The following is an 18,537-nucleotide window of genomic DNA, read 5'->3' on the forward strand; positions in this document are numbered from 1 at the left end:
CCAACGTGGACTACGGGGTAACCGTTGTCGATCTCCCCGTGGAGTACGAGCTTCCCAGGTAGGGGGTGGAGGCCTCCCAGCTGGAGCTGGTTAAAGACGACACATAAAAGCCGGCCCAAGCAGGGCCCGGAGCTTTTGGTTGTCCCAACAGGGACTGGATTGGGAGAGGGTGACTGCCACGGGCAGAGTATTGCACATCGTTCAATAAATCCTTGTTCCACTACCGCTGGCTTCCTCAAGGTATTATATACAAATACACCTATATTGAAAATGGGGGGGGGGGGGGGGGTGGGGGGGAAAAGAAAGGTTGTCTGGCTGACAGCTAAGCATCATCCAATTGGTGTTCTTTCTGCTTTCCAATTGATGTTCAAAGGCCGTACGTCACCAGGATGGGATGTGTTGGCTGAATAGTGGCTGGTGTGTGGGAGAAAATCATGTGATGCAACTTCCAGGAATACATTTAATCAGTTGGAAGCTCCAAAAACATGACCGAATGTAATAGTTGGGATGGGATCTCAGAACAGGTTATTGTTTACTGGCGTTTTTCTATTTTTTCCACTTTCCAACACAAAGTCTGTCACATTCCCCCGAACTACCACAGTCCTGCCACAGTCTAGCAGCAGCAAACAGTGACTGCTGCAGATGCTCATGTTAGATTATTTCTAACTAACGAAACAAGGACAGTGAATCGTCAGCAGGGCAACAGATGCATTTAGAGCTCTCTTCAAGTTCCATCCTTGCCACCGCGATCAAAGGCTGAATTCTCAACAAGGTTACAAGTTTGAACCTATTACGACCCCCCGCCAACGACGCAATACATTGTCTTCTCTCCCCACCTGCACTCCCGGATCCTCCGACACTCCAAAAACTGCCACCTCGGGAATCCGAGCTACCGTTACCCCCAAAATCTTTGACATCACACCCGCAAATCCCATCCAAAACCCCCTCAAACCCGGACTCGGCCAAAACTTATGGGCATGGTTCGCCATCCCCCTGCACACTGTCCACACCTCTCCTCCACCCCTGAAAAGAACCGACTCATCCTACACACTGTCATGTGGACCCTGAATACGATTTTAAACTTACACATGACGACGACGCATTAACCTTCCGCAAAGCCTCACTCTATACTCCAGCCCCCAGCGACCCCCAGCTCCTTACTAACACAGTAAAATATTCTTAACATCACACAAGACAAATGAGTTACAGTTACTCCTTAAACAATGCTAATCAATGCAGAGGCACAATAACACTTAACTGCTATCTTTATTTGACTCAAACAACAGGAAAAACCATCTCAGCTCTCAATCCACTTTAAATACCATTCATACTCAGGAATACCTATTTTACAGAGATGTCTGGATACTCTAGTTTGAGAAAGAAAGATATCTTGACACCGTTTTAAAGAAAAGACCTGACTCCTGTCAGAACCATGCAGAAACTCTGGCTGTATTACTTCAGATGCTGCTTTAGCTGGTTTCTTCACCTTTCCAACCACACTGTTAACCGGTCTTTTAACTGAATTGCAGTGAGGGCAAAATCTTTACATCTGCTCAGAGCTTCATCGAAAACTCAACTGAGAGGGGCAGCACGGTGGCACAGTGGTTAGCATTGCTGCCTACGGCGCTGAGGACCCGGGTTCGAATCCCGGCCCTGGGTCACTGTCTGTGTGGAGTATGCACGTTCTCCCCATGTCTGCGTGGGTTTCGCCCCCACAACCCAAAGATGTGCAGGTTAGGTGGATTGGCCACGCTAAATTGCCCCTTAATTGGAAAAACTAATTGGGTACCCTAAATTTAAAAAAAAAGAAAACTCAACTGATCTGCATTTCTGCAAAATGCCTCATACCATATCTCCACCCAGTAACTCCATCATCTTACCAAGCTAAAATCTAATTATCTCCACAGGGCACGCCCCCCCTCCTTAATCCAAACGAAACTGCATCGGCTCAAGCTTTTTACAATGCCCTAATTGCACCCATGGCTGGCTCCCACCCTTTCAAACCACGATTCTTTTAAAACAAGACTACAGCTGTCACATACACACTAACTCAAACTTTAAACCCTTACTGCACCAAATACATTTGATACCAAGGCCGGGATTCACCAAGCCCGAGCCAGGTCAGAGAATCGGCAGTGACGCGGAAAATTCCCGTCACGCCGCTCCAATGCTGGGACGCAGTTCACCGGCGACTGGAGAATAGGCGAAGTCGCTTCTGTGCAGTCGACGCGGCGCCACTCGGGGGCCGCTGAAAGAGGCCCCCGCGGCGATTGTCCGCGGTCGAATATCCACCGCATGGTTCCAACCTGGTACCACACGGCTCGGGCCCACGGCCACGGTGGCCGTCCTGGTGGGGAGCGGGGGGGATCAGACCCCAGGCCTGCAATCGGGTGCTACCGATCGGCGGGCACCCGCGATCTGGAGGGGGCCTACCTCCTTCCGTGTGGGCCCGCTGTAGGGCTCCGCCATCTTGCGCGGTGCCGGCGCGGAAATGGCCACCACGCGCATGCGCTGGCATGGAAACGGCAACCACGCACATGCGCTGGCACGGAAACGGCCGTCGCGTGCATGTGCGGACCCGCGCCGGCAGTGCAGGGCCTCGTATCGACGCCAGAGCTGCGTGGAACACTCTGGCGCCGTGCTGGCCCCCTGAAGGCCACTGAATCACTGGGCCAGGAGGCCCGTTGACGCCAGCGTGAAACACTCCGGTGTTTATGCCAGCGTCAACACTTAGCCGGGATTTCAGAGAATCCCGGCACATATATCTGAAATTCCTACATTCATCATGAACCTGAGCTAATGCTGTCTTTCAGACTCGCCTGGCTCATTGGGCACATTTCCCAAATTTTCACCAAGGCAGGTAGAGGCAGGCCTGATGGTAATTCAATCATCAAGCTGTGTGCTGGTGGCTGGCAGAAGCCAGCTAATTGCTCTGATCTCCAGGAAGGGAGAGGTTAGTAGCATCGGAAATTTCAATAATATATAGGAATTGAAAAAAATAAAGAATGAGTCCCTCTACAAATGGTAGGGTAATGGGTTCTGGGTAATGGGTTCTGCTTTTTTAAGTCCAACGGTCAGGGGTCATGAGCATGAAACAGGAACAGCAACAGCCGAGTTGTGGTTGATAAGCTCTCTTGGGGTGTATTTGTGCTGCCACTGGAGGGGAGTCAGTGTAGAATTGGCACAAGCCATCTGGGTAAGGAAAGCATGTAAGTAGTCACTCCCTCACTCAATCAGGATCATTTACCATAAACCCAAACAAAGCGAGTCAGGTGAAGGATGTGGAACCATCGGTGTTTTTCAAATGCCAAATGTCACATTTTGTTTTGCCAATGTTTTTGCCAATTGGACCTGGCCCTCCATCAGCTACAAGAGCTAAAAGCCCTTCTCCTCACTCTGGCAAAATCTCCCATTTCATTTTTCTGTTTTTCTACATGTCAATGGCCAACTTGCAAAGGCAGATTTGCGAAGACCACCTGGAGGCCTTGGGTGAAGCAGGGCTAGAGGCCGAGGGATAAGTGGGCCAGGCTGCACAGATATAATTCAGTCCCCATTTCAAAGCAATATTCTTATATTTTTGTGATAGAGGATACATTAGCCTGGTGCTTATGGCACCGGACTAGGAACAGGAAGGTTGTTCATTCAAATCCAGCTATGGGCAAATTGTAAAATTGAATTGAATAAATCTATTAATTTGTAGATTAACAGGAAGTGACTGGGATGACGACCAGGAAATTATTGTTGTGAGAACACCTAGGGCGGCAGGTGGCGCAGTGGTTAACGCTGCTGCCTCACAGCACCAAAGACCCGGGTTCGAATCCCGGCCCCGGGTCACTGTCCGTGTGGAGTTTGCACATTCTCCCTCTGTCTGCGCGGGTCTCACCCCCAAAGCCCAAAAATGTGCCGGGTAGGTGGATTGGCCATGCTAAATTGCACCTGAATTGGAAAACAAAAGAACCCAACTGGTTCACTAATCTTTTTCAAGGGACTTTTAGTTGCTCTGGCCTATATGTGAGTTCAGTCCTTCATTTGAAGTCAGATGTTGCTGTGGTAGGGTATCTAATGGTTTCTGTCATTAGTTAGACTTGCCCTCAAACCCTTCAGATCAAAATATATGCTAAGCTGCTGGAGGTGTGAGCAGGAAAAACAGGGAAAGCAATACAATGGTCGGAATTCTCCAGTCGTCGGGGTTCCCGCTGGCAGCACCCACCCCCGCCCATGGGTTTCCTGGTGCCGTGCGATGGCTTCACCGGGAAATCCCACTGACAAGTGGCGGGAGTACCAAATCGCGTGGCCAGCGAATGGCGCGCTGCCCAGAAATATGCGGCTGGGGGACCGGAGAATCCAACGCGATATCTCCTTAACCATCTGGATTAAGGATTTGAGAAATAAATACAAGAAGGACTGAGAAGTGGGGGGGGTGAATTAAAACGGGTGGATTCAGCAGCAAATGAAGTGCAGAATGGAAAATAGAGAGAGGGAAAGGAAAAATGTATCAAGGTGGGAAATAAAACAAAGAAAAAAATATTGACATGAAAAATCTCTCTGAAAAAATTTAATGCCTGATAAAATAAAGCTCTGAAGCTTTAAGAATTAATTTTAGGTGTGAGAGGTTAATTGTAAGCCATTCAATCTAATCAAGTCATTAAAAGGGTACTTGTGCCTGGAATGACAAGACTTAACTGCCTGTGGGGAGTTTAATGCACAATAAATGGGGAAATACAGCTCCTAAAGCAAATAGGGAGGTTTAGGGCTAGATTGCAGTTTTTGTGAAGCTAACAGTGGTGAGGCGCAACTTTTGGACAATCACATTTAGCAGCTCATCTGCTCTACTCCTGATGTTGATGTACCTACTTACCGATAAATACTGACCAGCACTATTAACCGTACTGTTATTTTGACAGCAAAGTTGGGCCCTGTGATTCACTCATTACCGTCAGAATAATCAACAACAAATACTCTCGACAGGGCTGCCCGCATCCCAAGAGGAAAAAAATCTTCATGTCCACATTTACAATGGAAACTGCCTATGTAAATGGTTCAAAATGTAATTAATAATAATAATAATCTTTATTAGTGTCACAAGTAGGCTTACAATAACACTGCAAAGAAGTTACTGTGAAAAGCCCCTAGTCGCCTTATTACAGCGCCTGTTCGGGTACACAGGGAGAATTCAGAATGTCCAATTCACCTAACAAGCACGTCTTTCGGGACTTTGGGAGGCAACCGGAGCACCCGAAGGAAACCCACGCAGACACAGGGAGAATATGCAGATTCTGCACAGACAGCGAACCTGGGTCCCTGGAGCTGTGAAGCACACCCTCCCACCAGTGATGGTGCTGCAGCAGGTTTACTGGAGTGGCAGTGGAGGGTGTTAGAATGCTTTGAACAGCGTTCCCTGCACCGAATGCGACGGCTCTGGCTATCGCGTGTTCTCCGAAAACAAATTTGGTAATGTGAACGGCTCTCCACTTAGTCCTCGTGGGAGGTATCCCGTAGGTCAGAGGTGGCTCCCGAGTGCTTGGACTGGCTGCGGCATTGCCTCTGGGGCTGCCCTTTCGGAGGTGATCTGGCCTGACCAGCATTGCCCAGTGATGCAGTGGGAGTTCAAAATGGAGGGCAGGCCAAACTATGGATGCCATAGTCTATGGATCCCTGCAGCTCTGCGTGCTCACAGGACAGTGATAGGTCCTGTTTTAAAGCTAAGGTGGGCTCCGCTAACAACTTCCTCCGAGTGGCCGTGTTGTTTATCCCGCAAACCAACCTAGCCCTCGACGTTTAGGAGGGGATGGCAAATTCGCAATATTCTGTCAGACGCCTCAGGTGGGTCAAGAAGTGAGTGGTCGATTGACCTGGAGACTGCCCACCATGTTAAACCTATGCCACTACATGATAACAGAAGGTTAGGGTCACAATCTTCAGCTACCAATGCAACCAGCTTGTCAAATGGTTTGGAGTCTGGTGCAGCCGGGTAAGTGAGACTCTTTATAATTCTAAAAGTCGGGGCCCACAGGCTGTCAGGATGATGACTTTCTGAGCCCCTGCCCCCAAAATACCATTAGCCTGGAAGAAGTACCTCATGCTTTCAGCATACTGGCTCCAGTCTTCTAGGCCTGTATCAAAGGCTTCTAGCTTATTGAAAAGTGGTATCTTGAACGTTTATGTCCACATGTTCCGGGATAGTAATCATCCGGTGTGGCTGGGCAGTCCCACAAGTGAGTCTCCTTTGTTCTCGTCGCCAATTTAATGACTGAGGAAGCCAGCGGTAGTGGACCAAGGATTTACTGAACGATGTATAATACTCTGCCTTGTAGGTCTAACAAGCTCCAGCTTGTCTTCGCCCCCTACCTGAGAATGTCATACTCCTCATGTCCTACGGGGAGATCGACAATAGTTTCCCCATGGGGGTTAATACAGTTTGTCACTTACGTAAGTTGATGATTTTTAAAAACAGCAGATCCTTCATTTTACAGAGAGCTAAGCCACGGAGATCAGTTAAGGCAACAATTCATCTCATTTACGAGGGATACAATCTGACTGTAACTACTTAGCAGCCAAATATTATCGTAAAGACAAACCCACCAATCGTGCTTTTGCACCCAGCATCAAATAGCACTGCCAGTAAATGCTCACTCTCCCGCTCTCTCTGTTCATGATGGAATGAAGAGGACTCCTTCTGTCCCTCACACCAATGGCGGTGATTGAACTAACCCATTTATTCATCCCCCTTTCAATGTATGACCGAATCATTTGACACCGACTGCCACTCGCAGCAAACACACAGAGCTAAATAAACAATACTAGAAAATAAAGTCTCAGCAAATTGTGGCACTAGACCTCCCTTCCAAAACTAGATCAAAGCATATAACAAAAGCTGTCAAAAGTTCTGGGATGCTACTAAGTATGTTTAAAAATAAAATCTCTTTCAAATAAAAGGCTTGCATCTATCGGCTGCCTTTCAGGACATCAGTGTCCACAGGTTCTTTCCCACCAACAGGAAGTACAATCACTGTCATAATGTAGACAGGATTGTGCTGAGGAGCAGAACATCTCTTTTAGTGATGTTGGTTAAGAGGCGAGTATTGGCCAGTAAACCATTGAGAAAGCCCCACCCCCGCCCTCCGCTCTTCTTCAACCGACATTGCTCTTGTTTTTGTACAGCCCATCCTGACGACAATATCGCCGACAGTGCAGCACTCCCTCAGTCCTGAGCTGAGGCGTCAGCCTAGAGTATGTGCTCGGGTCTTAATCCTGGTTTTAATGCATGACCTTCTGACTCGGGTGAGGGTCCTCCTACTGAGCTGTGGCTGAGACGGCCCCGGATGGTTTAAGGAGCATTGGAATACGCAGTCAGTACCAGGAATAAAATGTACAATATGCCTGATTTTTCAGCTGGAAATGTGAACCTGGAGGGCAAAGGGCTCACAAAGGAGCAGCAACCCAGCCACAGTCTCTGCTGAGCTGACTTGTCATTCTGCCTTCATAAGATCATTGAGGAAACAGGGCAACACTCGCCTCTTTGCGCAGGCTGATGCAAGCTGTTTAGGGAAGGTTCACTGATGCATGAAGAGCATGTAAAGGAAGTCCAAGCTCATTAAGGCCTGAAAGGTTGCTGAGCCTGCAGATAGTGCATTATTTAGCAGTGTGTTCGTCCCCCACAGCATTGCACAACTTCACTCGATGCACTCTCCGCAAGGCTCTGAAGTGCACCCAAAAGTAGCTGAGCGACCAAAACAGTCCTGAAGTGGCAAGAATGTTGCCTAACTAATGAAACAGCTACTTATAAAACTTGTCATTAGTATTCCGTGGATCCATCCAGCTGTGCCGGATGGAATTTCTGGGTGAAGTTAGGAGCTACCAGAGACAGAGTAAGGCACAAGTGGCTCAAAGACCCACAGACCATGAATCAGTGATGTGAGAACAAGGGGTTTTGTTCTGTACGGCACAAAGGGGCAACCCAATAATAACCAGAGGGTTAAACCGGCACGAGAAGCCATTGTCCCCAGCTGCTGTCAAGAGTCACACCCCCACATTAGACTCACGTTATCCAAGAAAAGGCGGGGTCGGTTTAGTTCAGTTGACTGGGCGTCTGGTTCGTGATGTAGAGCGAGGCCATCAGCGCGGGTTCAATTCCCATACCGGCTGAGGTTATTCATGAAGGCCCCACCTTCCCAACCATATATGTATAATATATATACACACATAGCACCTGATGCATTTATTGGAATTTATTAATACAGTACCATAATGCAAATCAAAGGCAATAGCAAAGATCTTTGAGAGCTAGTAGAACAGGCCAAAAGTAAGAACAAGAATTGAAGAGAAATTGACTCTAACTTCGATTGTCGAACATACTGCCGCCAAGATAAAGGACTGCTTTTATATCGTGCCTTTCATGGCCACCAGATGTCTTAAGGCGCTTTGCAGACAATGAAGTACTTTCATGGTATAGTCACTGTTGCAATGAAGGAAATGTTGCTGCCAGTTTGTGTTCTGTGTACTCCTACACGCAGCATTGCGACCGTGATTTCCAACGTGAAAAGGTCCCTAGGGCGTGCAGCGTTGAATACCGTGTTTATTCAATGCCTTTCAGGAAAAAAAGAGTAGGTATCAATGTAGAAACACGGGGAGAATCAGTAAAAGCTTCATACGCTCGATAGATAAGTTATAATGGGACTCGTCAGACGGGAAGCAGTATGCAGAAATGACAGGGTGTAGCGATACTCGGCTTGCAATCCTGGGATCACAAGTTCAAGTCCTGCCATGATAAATTGTGTTAAATAACTGGCAAAACCGCAGCTATGGCTTGAAACAAAAAAAAAATGATGAAAAGTGACGTCGTTCAGGAGTGGCTCTCCATGTCCACTGAAGCAAGCAATTGTTAAATCAGTATTGAGATTGCAGCCCCTCACCATCGTCACGCTGTTAACTTGCAGCTCGCAATATAGACAGTCACTGTTGCCAACATCCTCAGCGTCATTTTTTAAAAATATGATGACACAGAAGCAGAAGAGAGGAACGTCCTCCTGATTTTGTCCAATTGAAATTGGTGGTGATCAGGCCATGTTGAGGAAATCAATGGCCATCAGGTTCCATGGACTTCACGGTGTAAGTAGCTGGAGCTGAACCTACACTTGCCGTATCCCCAGAAATCTCCTGATACATCGGGGAGAGGAGAAATGGAGAGTTCCTGGTCTCCAGCCTCCCTGATCCAACTACAAACCTCCGTATTTAATAAAATGATCCCAGTGTTAAATGTTGGTTTTCACTCTCTAATTATTTCACAATATTCTATCCCGCACCTACACAGAATCCTGTACTGCCATTGTTTCCAAATCCCTGGCTCCAAGTAAAATTCCTCCAAATTTCATATCTTCAACTTTAAATTTCCCCCCCCCTTTTGACCTTGCAATCCCCTTCTGTGTCTGCCTGCATTCCTGCTCCTCAAACTGACCCCCACTCATACGGACACGTAAATGAGGAGTAGGCCACTCGGCCCCTCGAGCCGACTGCGGAAAATGCATCACAAGCCTTTGAAAAGTAAAATATGTTTGACATGGAAAATGCTCCAGTCTGACCTCGGAGCTGATGGCCACTTAAACAAGGCTACAAATGCAATTAACCCCATTAGCAGATAATTTGCCAGCGAACAGGCTTTTAAATAAATCATGAACAGATAAGCCCTGCAGACAATAAATGCAGTTAGGAACATGTTGGAGATTTACTGCCGGTGGTATGAAGATAAAATGAAATACAAACAATGGTGCCTGTGTACACTGCCAATGTCAGAGGGACCTGCTCTCAACATGATCATTACTGATCAGAAAGGCCACTTGGCCTATCTTCACGCTGCAGGGCGCACCTGCCCACAAGTGACAGGTAACCAACTGAGGCTAATTGTGGGAAGGCAACTATGATTTCCCAGTGGGTTTCCAAGTCATTGTCGGTGTTGAGGGACAGTGCAGCTGCCCAGAGGAGGCTTCCCGGTTGTAGGCTGTGGGCAGTGATTCAAGCAGCCAGAAGCCTTCCAGCATGCCTGGGTTTAGCAGCAGCTGCAGGTCACCCTGTGGCAGGAGGCCTTAGGCCACACTCAGACAGGAGGCCCCAGGCCGCTCTGTGGAGGGAGGGGCCCCAGGCCGCTCTGTGGAGGGAGGGGCCCCAGGCCCCTCTGTGGAGGGAGGGGCCCCTGGCCCCTCTGTGGAGGGAGGGGCCCCAAGCCCCTCTGTGGAGGGAGGGGCCCCAGGGTGGTCTGTGGAGGGAGGGGACCCAGGGCGCTCTGTGGAGGGGGGGGGGGCCCAAGCTGCTCTGTGGAGGGAGGGGCCCCAGGCTGCTCTGTGGAGGGGGACCACAGGTCCCTCTGTGGATGGAGGGCCCCAGGCCGCTCTGTGGAGGGAGGGGCCCCAGGGCGCTCTGTGGAGGGAGGGGCCCCAGGGCGTTCTGTGGAGGGAGGGGCCCCAGGGCGCTCTGTGGAGGGAGGGGCCCCAGGGCGCTCTGTGGAGGGAGGGGCCCCTAGGCCGCTCTTTGGAGGGAGGCCTCTAGGCCGCTCTGTGGAGGGAGGGGCCCCAGGCCCCTATGTGGAGGGAGGGGCCCCAGGCCCCTCTCTGGAGGGAGGGGCCCCAGGCCCCTCTGTGGAGGGAGGGGACCCAGGGCGCTCTGTGGAGGGAGGGGCCCCAGGCTGCTCTGTGGAGGGAGGGGCCCCAGGCTGCTCTGTGGAGGGGGGACCACAGGTCCCTCTGTGGATGGAGGGCCCCAGGCCGCTCTGTGGAGGGAGGGGCCCCAGGGCGCTCTGTGGAGGGAGGGGCCCCAGGGCGCTCTGTGGAGGGAGGGGCCCCAGGGCGCTCTGTGGAGGGAGGGGCCCCAGGCCCCTCTGTGGAGGGAGGGGCCCCAGGCCCCTCTGTGGAGGGAGGGGCCCCAGGCCCCTCTGTGGAGGGAGGGGCGCCAGGCCCCTCTGTGGAGGGAGGGGCCCCAGGCCGCTCTGTGGAGGGAGGGGCCCCAGGGCACTCTGTGGAGGGAGGGGCCCCAGGGCGCTCTGTGGAGGGAGGGGCCCCAGGGCGCTCTGTGGAGGGAGGGGCCCCAGGGCGCTCTGTGGAGGGAGGGGCCCCAGGGCGCTCTGTGGAGGGAGGGGCCCCAGGGCGCTCTGTGGAGGGAGGGGCCCCAGGGCGCTCTGTGAGGGAGGGGCCCCAGGCCGCTCTGTGGAGCGAGGGGCCCCAGGCCGCTCTGTGGAAAGGCCCCAGGGTGCTCAGTGGAGCGAGGGGCCCCAGGCCGCTCTGTGGTGGGAGGGGCCCCAGCCCGCTCTGTGGCGGGAGGGGCCTCAGGTTGCTCCGTGGAGGGGGGCCCCAGGCCGCTCTGTGGTGGGAGGGGCCCGTGGCCGCTCTGTGGTGGGAGGCTCTCCAGGCTGCTCTGTGGAGGGGGGACCCCAGGTCCCTCTGTGGATGGGGGGCCCCAGGCCGCTCTGTGGAGGGAGGGGCCTCAGGCTGCTCTGTGGAGGGTGGGGCCCCAGGCCGCTCTGTGGAGAGAGGGCCCCAGGCAGCTCTGTGTAGCGGTGGAAGGGTGTTTTTCAAAATGGAGATCTGTAGCTAGTGGTGTTCTGCAGGGATCAGTGCTGGGACCTGTTGTTGTTTGTAGTGTATATAAATGATCCGGAGGAAAATGTGGGTGGTCTGTTTAGTAAGTTTGCGGATGACACGAAGATTGGCTGAGTTGCTGATAGTGCCGAGGATTGAACAGGATATAGATAGATTGGAGACTTGGGCACATAAATGGCAGATGGAGTTTAATCCCGACAAATGTGAGGTGATGCATTTTGGCGGATCAAATCTAGGTATAAATTATACTGTAAATGGCAGAACCCTTAGGAACATTACCATACAGAGGGATCTGGGTGTGCAGGTCCACAGTTCCCTAAAAGTGGCAACACAGGTGGCCAAGGTAATTAAGAAGACACATGGCATGCTTTCCTTCATCAGTGGGGCACGGAATACAGGAGTTGGGAAATCATGTTGCAGCTGTATAAAACCTTGGTTAGGCCGCATTTGGAGTATCGCGTGCAGTTTACCACATTATCAGAAGGACGTGGAAGCTTTGGAGAGAATGCAAAGAAGGTTCACCAGGATGTTGCCTGGTCTCGAAGGTGTTGGCTATGAGGAGAGGTTGAATACACTAGGATTGCTTTCACTGGAAAGACGGAGGCTGAGGGGAGACCTGATAGAGGTCTACAGAATTAATCAGAGGTATAGACAGGGTGAGGGTGGATAGTCAGAGGCTTTTTTCAAGGGTGGAAGTGTCAATTAGAAGGGGGCACAGGTTCAAGATAAGAGAGGGAAAGTTTTAAGGGAGATGTGCGGAGTAGGTTTTTCCCACACAGAGTGGTGGGTGCCTGGAGCCCGCGTCCAGAGGATGTGGTGGAAGCAGGCACATTAGCAACATTTAGGAGGCATCTGGATGGGTACATGAATAGGGAGGAAATAGTGGGATACGGATCGAGTAAGGGCAGAAGGTTTTGTTTTAGTTAGGGCATCGTGATCGGCACAGGCTTGGAGGGCCGAAGGGCCTGTTCCTGTGCTGTACTTTTCTTTGTTCTTTGTTCATACACGTGGTCGCTTGGGTCCACAATCTGGAAATCGACGCAGCAGAACATTCTCAGAAAAGCTCACCCCTTCAGTGCATCAGATGACCAAATACAAAGAGCACTAGCACCAGGCTAATTTAATTTAAATTAAGGAGATTATCGCAAGTTTGGGGAAAGACATCTGCATGCACCTTGCTAGATCTTTCGATCGTCTCTGTGCTAAGATGCACAATATTGTACAAAAAAGTATTCGTGAACAAAGAGACTTTGGAGTCCAAATACGCAGACCATTAAAATGTCATGGTGACAAGAAAACAAAATTATGAGAAGGTCCAATGGAACGCTGTTTTTTTTAATCTAGAGGATGAGAGTACAAAGCTCCGGTTACACCACACCTGGAGTACAGGACTCATTCCCATCTTCAGAAAGATATATTGGTCTTGGAGAGAGTGCAGCGGAGGTTTACAAGAAAGATTTCTGGCCTTTGCTAAATCCCTCAACAGAACCTCGTTAGCAAAAGTGGAAGCTCACAGAATTGAGGACACGTTTTTTGACCTGGATGGTGGATCGGCTGAGTGGCAGGAGGCAGAGAGTTGGGACAATAGGCAGGATGGGACTGGCAATGTTCCACAGGTCCTCAACTATTCACCATTGCTGGTAACATCTTAAATGACAGAATAGAGAGCTACAGATACTCTTTCTATGGTTTATATTTCCTGGAATTTAGAACCCTAGAGGTTATTTGATCGAAGTTTCCAAGATACTGGTGAACAGGTAGGGTGGATAGAGATAGATTATTTTCATTGGTTGGCGAGTCAGGTTACCCTAAATCTCCACACTCACTGTTAAACCCAATCAAGATGACCTTTGGTGTCCAGAGCTGTAATCAACAATTTACACAATCTAGCACTGCTGGGTCTATGACATCATGTCCCTTTAGAATCAGAATAAAAGAACTTACCAGAACTCGGTCGCCACATCTCAAGTCTTTGTCCCCTTTCTTCACGGATCCGCTGTCAGACATGTTTGATCCTGACTCATTCCCAGTCTTCATTGAACTGTTCAAAATACTTTCCCTCAAAGGAATTGTGCAGTTGAGGCGTTGGGCTGTGAGTGGTGGGGTGGATGCGCCATGCAAGGCTGCCACTGGAAATGTCATTGAGTCTCCGGAATGGGCATCACTCCCTGTGCCATCACTCGAGGGATGAAGAGCCAGCTTTGAGGGCCTGGTGAAAATACCTTGCAAAGCTCCGCACTCAAAGTACCGCACGCCCCCGACCGAGCCGTCATTTTTGCCCACGGGTTCATCGAGGACAACTCCTGCCCACTTCCCCGGAGCGAACTGTGTTTCCCCAAGGAATTGTATGATGCCAGGCTTCACACCATTCACCCAGATACGATCCCCAATGGCAAAGTCCCCAATGCAGTCATCCCCCACTTCTGTGCTCTTTGATGCCAACTTGTCGCTGGGCAGGGGGACTGAAGTTTGCTTGTGCAGCGGGGAACCTACCAACCATCAGAAAAAGAAGAGCTGATCAGTTTGAGGGAAAATCAGTTACCATCTCATATTCATGTAGATACAGGTTAATAAACATTTAGCTATTTAATATGGTTGTGAAGTATAGGTGATAAACCTACCAGTACAGCTACTGCACAAAGAAATCACAGCATGCACAATGCAACAAACAATAAATGTAGCAGTCTATTGGAGTCCTGGAACACAGACTAATTATGGACTTCATTCCCATAACATTACACAGTGGAAGCTCTGCGCTCAGCAACAATGGATGGACACTGGTGATTGTAAGATGTCACGGATGAGGAGAAGTGAGCAAGGTGTACCACGAGTGCCTGTGCGTCATCAAAGGGTATGAAGAGATGTACGGCAGAGCAAGATGGAAGAGGAAAGTTAGAGATGGGATTCGGCAGGGGATTCTGGTGGAGCACATTAGAGATTGGACACTGGGGATAGGTGCCGGGGAGCGAGGGGGAGAGAGATGGAGGCAATGAGCGTTGCATTTTTTCTAACAAGGGGAGTAGTAGGGAGACATGGTGATGCAACAATCCAGGCTATCTTCACACAAGGTTGCCGATAGTTAGAACCATAGAATGCCGACAGTGCAGAAGGAGGCCATTCGGTCTATCGAGTCTGCACTGGCCCTCTGAAAGGGCACCCTACCTAGGCTCACTTCCCGCAACCCCATAACCCCACCTAACCTGCACACCCACCCTGCCCTGTCCCCATAACCCCCAAAAAGTGGTAACTGATGGTAACTGAAGGGGCAATTTAGCATGGCCAATCCACCTAACCTGCACATCTTAGGACTGTGGGAGGAAACCGGAGCACCCAGAGGAAACCCACGCAGACACGGGGAGAACGTGCAAACTCCACACAGTCACCCAAGGTGAGAATTGAACCCCGGTCTGTGGTGCTGCGACGCAGCGGTGCTAACCACTGTGCCACCCGTGCCATGTTAGGGAATATGTTACCAGCTAGATCTCGCCATCTTGAAAACATTCCAGTAAATATGTCTGGACTGCAGTGGCCTTAGTCTACACGAGGACAAAGCTGTGGGAACTAAGTTGTGGTAAATAGAAAGAGGCGAAGACAAAACAGTAACAGATATAAAAATATACAGAAGACAAACATAATTGGCGATTAGAAAGCCTCGACTAGAAAGCCTAATAGTGGGAAAGATAGAAGGCAACTTTAAAGGGAATAGCCAGAAGGGAATTTATGGATGGATCACTTTGAGATGAAGGAAAATGAGGGAATGTCAAAGATGTTGGCCAAGTTTTTTATCTCAATGTTAATCGAGGATGGTGGAACAACCACACTGAAGATAGATATCCAAACGAACTCTCCTTTCACAATCATAGGACATCCCCAAGCTCTTTCCAGCCGATGAAATACCTTTAAAATATGGTTACTGCTGTAATGTAGGAAATGTGCATTCCAAATTGTGCATAGCAAGATCCCAGAAACAACAGTCAGATTATGATGGCGTTTCCCACGTCCAATTTGCCCACCGTAAAATCTTTCACGAACAAGGAAACAATTTTCATTTTTTGATTTAAAATATCCCCGGATAGATTTAAATTGATACTCTGCCACAATTTTATTAACACAGCTGAAAACTGGTGTGTCACAACAACAACAGAAAAAAATCAGCATTGTAATCAGAGGGTTTTGTACTCCACGTGTACGCAACCATATTTTAAATAACTGAAAATGACTTTGAAATGAATGGCTCTGCTTTTTTAAAGTGTAATTAGTCATTTTTCTGGCAACTTAATTTCTAATCTTTTAAAAAGCTTTTAAAAAGGTGCCCATTAGTACATTTGTAGCTTAAAAAAAATGTAAGAGTTTCTTCAAAGGCTCACAAACAAGCGCAATTAACGGAAACCCGTCATTTATGGCAGACACCGAGCATGTTATTTTTAAACGAGCATAAAAGTCGCAGAAGCCACTCACATTGGACATAATTTGCGTTTGAAATTCTTTCAAAGAACAAATAACAATACAGCACAGGAACAGGCCCTTCGGCCCTCCAAGCCTGTACCGGATACCACCCTTGGCCAAAACCCTCAGCACTTCCTTGTGCCGTATCCCTCTACACCCATCCTATCCATGTATTTGTCAAGATACTTTTTGAACCCCGTTAATGTGTCTGCTTCCACAACCTCCACTGGTAACGCGTTCCAGGCACTCACCACCCTCTGTGTCAAAAGCCTGCCTCGCACATCTCCTCTAAACTTTGCCCCACGGACCTTAAACCTATGCTCCCTGGTGACAGACCCCTCCACCCTGGGAAAGAGTGCCTCCCCATCCACTCAATCCATGCCCCTCATAATCTTGTAGATTTCTATTAGGTCACCCCTCAATCTCCGTGATTCTAATGAAAACAGTCCGAGTCCATTCAGCCTCTCCGCATAGCTAATACCCTCCAGACCAGGCAACATTCTGATAAACATCCTCTGCACCCTCTCCATAGCCTCCACATCATTCTGATGTGTGGCGACCAGAATTGTGCACAAAATTCCAAGTACGGCCTTACCAAGGTTCTATGCAACTGTAGCATTACTTGCCAGTTTTTATTCTCGATGCCCGTCCAATGAAGGCAAGCATTCCGTATGCTTTTTTGACTACCTTGACACTTGTGTTGTCACTTTCAAAGATCTGTGGACTTCTACCCAGATCCCACTGACTTTCTATATTCCTGTGAGTTTTGCCATTTACGGTATATTTCCCCTCAATTAGACCTACCAAAATGCATTACCTCACATTTGTCAGGATTAAACTCCATTTGCCATTTTCTGCCCAAGTCTCCAACCTATCTATGTCCTGCTGTATCCTCTGACAATCCTCAACACTATCTGCCACTCCACCAGCCTTGGTGTCATCCGCGAACTTACTAATTAGACCAGCTACATTTTCCTCCAAATCGCTTATGTATACTACAAACAACAGAGGTCCCAGCACAGATCCCTGTGGGACACCACTACTCACAACCTTCCATTCAGAAAAACACCCTTCTACTGCCTTCTGTGACCGAGCCAGTTCTGTATCAATCGTGCTGGTCCGGACGATTTGGGGGTGTATCGTGCTAGAAATACCTTCATCTTTAGAGTCCAGAACATTCAGAAAATGCTCGGGGCAATCAGGGAGGTCATCGTGCACCTGGAAAGGGCAGGTCATGTTCGACTAATGGAATTCAATTAGTTAATAAAACATATGGATTCTAGGGAATGTAATATCCCACACGGGGCCCACGAGGTGGGAATGCTGATCTTTCCCATGCTCCTTGCAGAGTACGAACTCTTCCACTAGGGCAGGGGTATCTCAATTACCTACAAGGCACCAACCAGTGGGGTACCCGGGAGGGGTCTACTGTGGATTGTAAATATGCTGTTTGTAAATAAAACGTTGTTCTTACTTTTACTGGGTTTGGACTCCTGTGTCCTTAGTGAATAGTGGATGCTGCATACATCGGTGTCCATAAAGTATTTGTTTAAATTCCACATCAGTGTTTTTTATTGAGCTTGATGCGCATTGTATTAGAGGAAGCTGTACCAAAGAGATTGGCTAGTGAGCAGAATGCAGACAGTAGGGGGAATTAGCACTTTTGCAAGCAGCATGTTATAGGAAGGGAATAGATAAGATTAGGTAATAGAGCGGCACGATGGCACAGTGGTTAGCCCTGCTGCCTCACAGCACCAGGGATTTGGGTTTGATTCCGACCTCGGGTGACTGTGTGGAGTTTGCATGTTCTCCTCGTGTCTGTGGGATTTGCTCCGGGTGCTCCGGATTCCTCTCTCAGTCCAAATATGTGCAGGTTAGGTGAATTGGCCATGCTAAATGTCCTCTTAGTGTCCAAAGGTTAGGTGGGGTTACGGGGATAGGGCGGAGGGAGTGGGTCTACGTAGTGTGCTCTTTCCGAGGATCAGTGCAGATTCAATGGGCCAAATTCTATGAGAAAGCAGCAGCAATGTTGAGCTGGTCAGAGTGACATTCCTCTGTTCTATCATTGCTATGATTCTACAATACTGAAACAGGAGATATCCTCTCAATCCACAAAGGATTTCACACAAAAAGCACCTGACAAGGAACTCAACAACATTACTTTAATTTTATAACAATTCCAATGCTGAAATATTTTCTGCACTAACCTAGTTAATGGGTCAGCGACCCTTCCTTTCCCAAATCACCTTGATTACCACTCTTTATCCAGGTATTGTGGTCATAATAGTCTGAAAGCCATGAGCTTTGCAAATGAATTCTCTGAGCCAGACCAAATCCTCACTGTCTCAATAACGAGTGGTTCTCATTGGTCTGAATTAGATCTGTCAGTTATGTGTTTCCTTCCCAGTTTCTCATTGGAAACTGCATGTCACAGAGAGGTGGAGGGATTGCATCTACCTGGCTCCAGGAAACGTCAAAAACAGTTTCAGCTGCTCTTCTTAACTCG

General features: G+C 49.0%; 1 protein-coding gene across 1 annotated transcript in view; it reads right to left on the reverse strand.

The window, feature by feature from the left end:
- The window catches only part of clip2 (CAP-GLY domain containing linker protein 2), a 114,046-nt gene that overhangs the window by 89,163 nt on the left and 6,346 nt on the right, over window positions 1-18,537 (reverse strand). The window contains 1 exon segment of the mRNA XM_072469292.1: window positions 13,530-14,074. Coding sequence (XP_072325393.1) covers window positions 13,530-14,074 — 545 coding nt within the window.

The sequence above is a fragment of the Scyliorhinus torazame genome, chromosome 12 (genome assembly GCF_047496885.1).
Source record: "Scyliorhinus torazame isolate Kashiwa2021f chromosome 12, sScyTor2.1, whole genome shotgun sequence".
Classification (NCBI taxonomy): Eukaryota; Metazoa; Chordata; class Chondrichthyes; order Carcharhiniformes; family Scyliorhinidae; genus Scyliorhinus; species Scyliorhinus torazame.